General features: G+C 38.2%; 1 protein-coding gene across 1 annotated transcript; it reads right to left on the bottom strand.

Annotated features, from left to right (window-relative positions):
• Positions 1–570: 570 nt before the first annotated feature.
• On the bottom strand, positions 571–1,782 carry LOC109811212 (ethylene-responsive transcription factor TINY). The gene has a single exon (XM_020374881.3). The coding sequence runs from the start codon at positions 1,464–1,466 to the stop codon at positions 762–764; it is 705 nt and encodes a 234-aa protein (XP_020230470.1). The 5' UTR covers positions 1,467–1,782; the 3' UTR covers positions 571–761.
• Between the last annotated feature and the right edge of the window lie 8,308 nt (positions 1,783–10,090).

Here is a 10,090-nt window from a genome sequence, read left to right as displayed (position 1 = left end):
TGCATAACATTACTACGTAAAGACACATACCCATGAGATTTCTCGAGTTTGATTGACAACTCAAGCTTGAGCAGCATCTATATCGAACCACTACGAAGCAGAGCAACACATATTTGTGCCAAAACAGGGAAAATTGTGACCATTTTTCATACTTCACATTCTGAAGATGATATTGATAATAGATAGTAACATAATACACAGCAAGCAAGCAAACAAACATTGTAGAATAAAAGACTGAAAATCAAACAAAGAGAACCGTGCCAAAACCCCTCAACAAAAAACTACAAAGGGCTTAACACAAAGCCAAATTAAGAAGAAGAAAAAAATGAAAGAAAACAGTAGTAATTATAAGTTACACTATAAATAAAGAATAGAATAAGTAATAACAAGAACAAAATTTAAGCAAAGTATTTTATGACATTTTGAGGTTGATCTTTAATCAAATTTGAGTTTCACCGATCACTTAAATGCAACTCAATTTAATTAATTAAAAATCGACACCAAATCACTTTTTTTTTTGACATGGACATAGATTAAGTAATATTTCAAAATTGATATCGAAAAACTAACTTGAACTTGTAAATTGTGACTTTCTTATTTAACATCGACAAGAAGTGAATTATAATTTTAATACTCATTTTAATCGATTAAGAGTACGACATCCACGTCCATGCCCCACGTCTTAATACTCCACTTGAATTTTGTCAAATCACAAAAAGCATCCCAAAAAAAGGAGAGAAAAAGAAGCCAAGAAAGAAATCTTAGTAGTCCCACAGAAAACTCTCAAAACTAGTCGCAACCCCACTCTCGGTCACAGCAAACTCATTTTCATCACAGTTTGCAGTTTGCAGCCAGGGCGTCAACGGTGGCTGATACATCCACGTGTCCTGCGAGTCCACGAACACGAACTCGTTCCCCAGCTCGTAACTCGTTTCCAGCCTGGGCAACTCGATGATCTCGCTCAGCTCCTCCGACGCGGTGGACAAGTCCGCGGCGGAAACAAGAGACGACAATGACGATGAAGACGAGGAAATGAACGAGGAGGAGGAGGACGAGGAGGAGGAGGAGAAGTCCATGTGCGCGGCTCTGGTCGCCGCAGCTTGCACGTCGCGAGGGGCGAGCGACGCGGGACGAGGAAGCGAGGACGCGAGTTCGGGGAAGTTGAGGATGGCGCCGCTCCCCTTTATGCTGAGAGCTGCCACGTCATGCGCTCTCGCCGCCATTTCCGGCGTGGGAAACGTGCCCAACCATATACGCGACTTCTTCCGCGGCTCCCGGATTTCCGACACCCACTTCCCCCAGTTCCGCATGCGCACCCCGCGGTACACTGGGTGCTTGTTGGAGTCGCGGTTCCGCTTCTCCGTCTTATGTTCTCCGCCTTTCGGCTGTGACAACAATGATAATGATGATGACAATAAAGATGAGTTGGTCTCAGTCTCAGAGTTGCTCTGAGCTGAAACTCTCATCTTAAATTGCGGTTGCGGTTGTAGTTTTGGTAATAGAAATACAATACCCTAGTTTGGTACTATGGTTGAAATGTTTAGAGGTGGAACCAAGGAAGCTATCAAGGTTGATATGATCAAATGAATGCTAGTTTGAATTTATTAAAAGAAGTGTTTATATGTGATATTTATTTAAACTGAGAATGAAACAAGATTGGTTTGGTTTGGAAGAAAGATACTTGAGTAGAGAGAAAAAATGAGGAAGTAATTTTATGTGGAGTTTGGAAGGAGGAATAGCAAAGCATGCAAGTGATGGAAGGGATGAACCATGCTTTTTAATTTTTAGAGTCACTTCTGAATGAGTCATATAACACTTATAAAGTTTGATAGAGGGCCCACAAGGGAAATGGGTCGCTCTGCTTACCCCGGTGGGTACAAATTCACGATGGGTCACCCTTTCTATGTGCCACGCAAATTTGCTTTTGGTTTTGCTCTGTGGGAGGGCACTGTGCCCTTCACTTCAACCTAATCTTTTATTTAACCGCTTTCACTCACGTTGCACTGTTCATTTATCTCTTATCCGTGTATTCGTTCAAGATCACTCAGCTTTTCAGCCCAATTATACACACCACTTACCCTGCTGCATTGCAAGTATCTCCGATTTGCCCTTTTTCCTGTTGCGATCTAGCATTTTGTGTTTATGGTATGGTGTGTGTAGCTTATTCCTTTCGTCTTGGTAGCAATATTGGTTGGTAGAGTTATAGAGGTAAGTAGTGACGTAACGTGATCCCACTAGTTAATAATATAATTAGGCTATCATTAATGCGCTTTTTCTATTGCCACCATGCTGCGTAAAGTCTTCCTTGTGACTCTTTCGATTACGTGTTAAGGGTACTAAAAGCCCTATATATGTCATTGTGAAGAATTTTGATAGAAAGCTCTAAATTCTTCGGCCCCAACTTCAACTCAAACTTGATTAAACTAACTATCGATCCATATTATCATGTGCTATAGTTCTCAGGTTCTAATACTTTTCTTTTTATGGATCCATAATCACCCTCAAATTATATTATACACCATGGCCATCTTAGGATATCGGTTTAATTTGGTATTTTTAAGATCGATTTCCGTCAATATAAAAATAAGAAAATTTTTAAGGTACCTAACAGTATTTGAGGGATTTCTGTAAAATCAATTAAATTTATGTTTTGCGATCAATTTGAATCATGTTATCATTTTTTACATTTTAATACTAAAATTATTATATTTTTAATTTAGCACGTAATTAATTAAATTCTTACTTTTAATTTTGAGGAGGAGATATCGGCACAAAATGAACAAATGGTGTGAAGTAATTCTATCCTTACACTCACATCCTTTGCATCCATACACACCATGGACCTCTCATAGGGTGAAAAAAAAATTTCCAATGGCATTGATCACTTAGGTAACTGATTGTTGAGTCTACAATGCACCAATACAATTGGGATACTATGAACCAAGATCATTGTCACAATCGACAAGCAAAATTAGAGAAGTAAGAGACGACCTCATAGTTGGTTATACCTCAAACGATGTTGTTATAGTGATCATTAAACTCAAAAAAACTTACGTTTTCTTTGATGATAGAGGAGGAACACCCCACTGTAGAAGTACATGAGGCAACTTCGAATGATGAAAGACAATATCGTTAAAAGACCACTACAAGAAAAATTTCAATTACCGATGGATATAATCTGTCAGAAAAATAATATTTCTGACGGATTTTACCGACAGAAAAAAAAATTTGTAAGAAAAGTTATATTACTGATGGATAAATTCTAACGAATACAAATTTTTCAAAAAATTTATATTTTCAACGGATATGTAACGCAGTTAGTAGACTAGAACGGGGCATTCCAAATTTGGAACGGGCCGTTCCAAACTACTAAAACAAGGATGATTTAGTAGCCTAGAACGGGTCGTTCCCAAACTGGAACGGGTCATTCCAGACTACTAAATAAGCCTATATATCCCAAACTAGAACGGGTCGTTCCAAACATGGTTGTTGTGAGTTAAATTCAATTCTAGAACAGGGCATTCTAGTTTGGGAACGGGCCGTTCTAGATGTGCCAAAACAAGCCGTTCTGCATGTGATTTTTACACATGACGAAGGAGCCCAGAACGAGCCGTTCTGGATTCGAAACGGGCCGTTCTGGCCACTCCTGACCTCTATAAATAGGCGTTGAGGAGGGAGAGAAGGGAAACTTAGAGAGAGGTTTTAGAGAGAAGTTTTAGAGAGAAGGACTCTAGGCTAGGAAGCTTGATTTTGAAGGATTGAAGTTTCGGAGTCGAGCTCGGAGGAAAGTTTTCTTATTCCCAAATTTTTTGGATGTTCGGAGCCAATCTTCAGGTTAGGGAAGCTTCATGCATTGTTTTCCTTGAAATGGTTGAGTTGTTGGGTGCGGATTGAGTTAAAATGTTGGGTTTTGTTGTTTGAAAGAAAAAGAGATGATTGATTTAAATTAGTGGTTGCATGTAGTTGTTCTTGTGTTTTAGAAGTTGTTTATATAACGTGGTTAAGTTGCTAAGTTTCCTGATGAAGATGAGTTAAGTAGTTGTTGACTGAAGCTGTTTATATGTTGCTTGTTGATAATGTGTGATATGTTGTTAAAGTTAGTATATGTTGTGTATTTGGTGAAATTAAGTTGTTTTTATGTTGAATTATTAATAAGTTGAGATGTATAAGTTGAAGTAGTTCATTGTTGTAAAGTTGATATTGTGTTGACTATAGTTGCTCTAGTTGTTTAATTAAGTAGTATAAAGATGCATATTGCTGTAAAGTTGAAAGTTGCCTTTTGATATCTATTGTTGTAAAGTTGTTATGATGCCTATTGTTGTAAAGTTGTTATGATGCCTATAGTTGTAAAGTTGTTATGATGCCTATAGTTATAAAGTTGTCTATTGTCGTAAAGTTGTAAAGCTGCCTATTGTTGTAAAGTTGAAAAGTTGGAGACATATGGTGAAGATATATGTCCTATGTTGAGATATATAGTACTAAGGAGATAAGTTGAAAGTTGTTTTAAAGTTGAACCCCTTAGTACTGTGTGGGCGACATGGAAGTAGTCGATCCATGTCATGGTTGAATGACCAATTTGAGTAAGGTATCTAGTTAGAGATGTAGTCTTTGACTAGGTACTAGAGGGTGCGTGGTACTTGGAGGACAGTGGGTGGGCTAACTCCATATGTGGATTGGTGATGCTAGCCAAGGCCGTGGTAGGCTCATACCCAATCCCTTCTATCTTGACAATAGTACTAGACCTCCGAGTCTAAGTGGAACACCCGAGTAATCGCCTATTGTTGTCTATACCTGGTTCTCTTCGGAGTTCCTAACGATGCCCTATACCTGACCTGGTTGAGATAGGTCAAACGTTAGATTCGATATGGTTTATGCCACCTAGACTGCTCGACCTCAGTTGTTGGAGATCTCCTAGTTGTATATGCGTGATGACGCATTAGTTGATGTTGCATGGGTTGTTGCATTCAAGTTGTATATAATGTTGTATGACTGAGTTGATAGTTGAGCTATTGTGATAAATACTATGTGATTGTGTTGTGATGAGTTGTTGATCACTAGGACTGTAGGAGAAGTTTTCAAACTTGTTCATCCCATTGTGCGGATTGAAATAGTTGTGGTGCTTGAGAGCCCAATTTATTTAAAAACCCTCCTTGGAAAGTTGTCCCTTGGAGTGGATGATTTGTTGTTCTCCTCTAGGACTTGGTTGGTCCCGTGTGTGGGCAAGGTCGAGGCACACGTGTATGAAGCGACCACGGATAAGGGTTAGGTCGAGCTATACCAATTACAAACGGCCAATTTGAATAAAGTACGATGTGTTGAAAATGTTGTTGCTATTAGATGATATTGTATCTCTATTGTTGTAGATGTCGTGTTGCTTTAAGTTGCAAGTTGAAAGTAGAATTCTATTGTTGTTTATTATATGTTGATGCTAATTTTTTTATGATTATTGTTGTGAGCTTACCCTAGCATGTTTTCCCTTGTGGTTGGGACTGTGATGACCATACTTTAGTATGCGAGCAGATCAGGATTTGGTGCTCTGCTGGACTGGGTGAGCTTCTTTTTGGTTGGGACTCAAGAGAAGGGTTGACGTTGTATTTAGTTGATTGGTAGCATTTGACTACCTAGTTGTTGTATAGGGTATTATTCCCTACTTTTAGTTATATATATTATGAGACTTTTTTGTTGTGTATTCTCAATATATATATAATTGTTTAGTAGTGAGATTTTATTTTATACTTGTATCTGAATGCTATGGACAGTGTGAGACGTAGCGGGTCGTTACAGGATATATTCGTGGGTAATTTTTGTCAGATACAAATCTGTCAGAAAATTTATATTTTCGACGGATAATTTTTTACGGATACAAATCTGTTGGAAAAATATTATTTTCGATGGATATATCCGTGATAATTTCTTATGAATATATTTGTCGCTAATTTTTGACGGATTTATGCGTTGGTAATTTTTTACAGATATAAATCTGTCAGAAAATTTATATTTTTGAAAGAAAAAAATTCGTAGGAAAAGGTACAGTATTGATGAAATATTTTCGACAAATTTATATTTATTGAAAATGTAAAAAAATTTGACGAAAATTGACAATCATATATTAAAAAAGAACAATAAAATTTTAAATATCTATATCTATATATATATAGAGAGAGAGAGAGAGTGAGAGAGATAGTGAGAGAGAGAGACGGAGAAAGAGGAGGAGGAGGAATCAAATGACTCACAAAGTAATTCTTGGTAAAGTTACTCCGCTCAATAACTCATGGTGTTTGTTGAATTTCATTGATTCAATTGTTAAATTAAAAGTTAATAAATTTTACTAATAATTAATATAGAAAAAATTGATTAGCTTTGGAATAAATTATTTCTAACAATATAGTTAAAAAATTAATTATTTTAAATTATTTAACTAGAATCTTATTGACAATTTAATATGTGATTTTGATATTTTTGTATTACTAATATCTTATTTTAAATTTGATATGAAAATATTATGATATAAATAGATAAGATTTTAAATTAGTATTTTATTAATGGTTAATAATTAGAAAATAAAACAAGGATAAATATATTTTTTGAATTTATATCTTAGATTTAAGATAAATAAATATATTAAGTTAATTAATAATTTGTTTAAAATTTTAAAATTTAATTTATAAGTATGTAATAAATAAATATTTATAATTTTATAAATTATATTATCATTTTAAATTTATAAAAATAATATTTTTAAATATATAAATTATTATTTAAACTTTTAAGTTTATAATAAATAATTTAAATTGTATCATAATATTAATTTTAAATAGAAATAATTATAAGTAGATTGTTAATTATAAAAGTAAGTATATATATAAATAAAGATTAATTAAATATAATATAATTATTATTATTGGTAATAATTATTATATATTACTATATTTTTATAACAGTTCGGACACACCGAAATGAGAGGGATCTAGAGATAGTACAAGAGTATGAAATTGTATAGTTGAGGATGACTTAAATGAAATAATTTGTACTACCTATACTAACAACATGCATCTACTTTTCGGTAGCTTATCTCATCAGAACTCCACAGTTAAACGTATTTGACTTAGAGTAATATAGGGATGAGTGACCTTAGGATGTTTTCCAAAAATTTTGAAAGTAAGGACAAAACACATTGAAAAGTGAAGTGTCGTGAAATAGAACCATTAAGAGCCCAAATATGAGGGGTGTGGAATCACATAAAGATTTTCAAACAATTTCTAACGGATATAAATTACCGACGGATATATCCATCAGAAATTACCGATGGATATATCTGTCGAAAATTTCTGACAAATAATTATCGATGGATTCAATTGTTTCAAATAGATTTTGTTTCCTGACTCCCTTTTTTCTGTCCGAAATTCGTCAAAAATTCTCTATTTCCGACAGATATTCCTTTTTACTGACGGACTATATCCGTCGAAAATTTACATTTTTCTTGTAGTGGATGTTCTTCCAAGCTTAACAAGAGAATTCGCACACCTTTTACCTTCTTTGAATGAATGCACAAGTCGGATGCTTTAATCTCTTTCTGCACACTCCAATCTCCTTGTACTGTGAAGAAATGTAGGGTTTCAACATATAACACCCTTTGATCTTAAAACTTCACCCCCGATCTCCGTCCGCTTTAATCTTCTTCCACTGTGAGGAATTGTAGGGTTTTAACATACAACACCCTTTGATTGAAAAATCATAACCTCTACAAATTCAAGAATTTTAAACTGATAATTATTTTTTATTTTAAAAAATAATAAAATAGGAGTTAAAGATAAATAATATAAAAAATAAAATAAAAAATAAAATTTATTTAAAAAGATAATGTGATTTTGTTAATTAATTAACGTGTATTTATTTTATTGGTACACGTCAGAGAAGCTATCAAAAGGATTAAATTTTTTAAAGGTATCAAAGCAACTTCCTTAAAATATTTGATCACTAGTAGTCACATTTTATGAGTGCATATTAGTCCTTAGTTATCATATTTAAAATATTGCATGGATCATGTCTATAGAGAAAAAAAAAGAGTATTATGTACCACAAATGACGTGCACTTGAGCCCTACAGGTTTCCCTCTCGAGTACCCTCCTCGGCTAAGGATGTACCTAGGCCGAGCACTACGACACGCGCCGATGCCGAGCACTCCTCGGCCGACCACTCAAACGACGTGCACTCGAGCCCCACAGGTTTCCCTCCCGAGTACCCTCCTTGACTAAGGCTGTACCTGGGCCGAGCACTATGACACGCCCCGACGCCGATCAAACCTAGGCCGACCACTCAAATGACGCGCACTCCGGCCCGACAGGTTTCCCTCCCGAGTACCCTCCTAGGCTAAGGATGTACCTAGGCCAAGTAATGCAACTCGCATCCCTCCGTCCAAGGACGCACCTAGACTGAATGCTACACCATCACGTGACCTAACATTCCGAGGCCGAGCATGCTTAAGCCGAACACTCTCAAACCGAGCACTCTCGCGCGCTCCAACATACTTTGCGTATCAAGTCGCGTGACCTAACATTCTGAGGCCGAGCACGCTTAGGCCGAACACTCTCAAGCCGAGCACTCGTGCAAGCTCCAACATACTTCGCATAACAAGTTGCGTGACCCAACATTCCGAGGCTGAGCACGCTTAGGCCGAGCACTCTCAAGCTGAGCACTCTCGCGTTATCAAACACACCAAGCATCAATTATATACCAACTCGCGAACTTTAACCCCCCCCCCCCCTCGGCCGAACATGCAGATCGATTATTTTTACATTACTAGACATTAATGAATATGGAAAAAAACTGGAAAGCAAAATAACATTTCGTTAAAAGTATGACCGATTAGTACGACTACTTACACAAAAAATCATCATCTTTGTCCACCGACACCAATGGCCGATTACAAAAAAGCACTAATGGCCCGGTTACAAGAAATCAAACAAAAAATCCCAACCCTAACCTACTACTACCACCAGAGCCGACATCCTATACTATGGCCTAGTCCTCTGGGTTCCCATCGCCGACCACATCAATGATCGGTTCCTCCTCCCTGGCCGACGGCGCTGCGGTCTGAGTTGAAATGCCTCGGCGAGGGGCCTCTTCGTTAGGCTGGGCCCCTTGTGGGAACTCGGCGTAGCTTATAAACTTGCAACCGTAGAAATCTCGACTAACATCAAAATTAAAGTTAGTCGGGACCTCACAGAAGTAGAAAGCCTGTCGAATAGCATGTTGGAAGCCGGCATCATGCTGATCAAGAATCTTCTCGGTGGCTTCGGCCTTGAACTTGGCAGCGGCCTCGTTCACCCGAGCAATCTCCCCGGCGGCAGTGGCGGCCTCGGCCTTCATTTTCTGCACCGTCAACTTTAAGTCGTCGGCCTCCCATCTATGGGCGTCGGCTGCCCTCTTCAACTCCTCGGCCGACTCGGTAGCTTTGGCATTGGCACTTAAGACCTCCTTCAACATCGCATCGGCCTCCTTAAGCCGCCCCTGGAGCCTTTCCTTCGAGACAGCGGACCTCATCATCACGTGCTTGGTAATTAGAGAGGTCCGAGCATCAAGCTCACAGAAAAGCTTGTACTCGGCCCCTGCCGACATCCCTTCCAAATACTGAAGCCCGCCACCCGAAGTGAGGTCTAGGCTAACAAGGTTCTCGGTCTGGACACTTGGCACGAGGAAGTTCGACCCGGCCACGACTGCCGGGATGGCAAAAGCACCACAACCCGACTGCTCCAAAGTCGGTTGCTTTTGGCGCTTGGTGGATGAGCTCGGGCGGTCCGATTCCACGTTTTGATCGGCTGGGCGCATCCGAGCTGTCCCAGTCTTCTTTTTGGCGTCAGGCAGAGGAACTAGGACATTTGAGGGCTTCTCCCTCAGAATCTTTAGCGCCGACCTAGCCGGCGGCACTTTCCCGCTTGCTCGCGTAGCTTTTGCTCGGTTGCCAAGCATAGCAGTCACATCTAAGTCGTGGCCGGCCATTAATCCTGCAACAAAACAAGTCTTAACATCAATTCAAAACACTGTTACATTACCGAAGCCAAGAAACATACCTAACGAAGTAAGCTCAAAA

Source organism: Cajanus cajan, chromosome 9 (genome assembly GCF_000230855.2).
Source record: "Cajanus cajan strain Asha chromosome 9, NIPB_CcT2T_4, whole genome shotgun sequence".
Classification (NCBI taxonomy): Eukaryota; Viridiplantae; Streptophyta; class Magnoliopsida; order Fabales; family Fabaceae; genus Cajanus; species Cajanus cajan.
The sequence above is the reverse complement of the archived record's forward strand: the minus strand, read 5'-3'. Positions and strand labels throughout refer to the sequence as shown.

What these genes read in the sequence shown, in the direction of transcription:
- LOC109811212 (XM_020374881.3), bottom strand. Translation starts at nt 1,466, where the DNA reads ATGAGAGTTTCAGCTCAGAGCAACTCTGAGACTGAGACCAACTCATCT.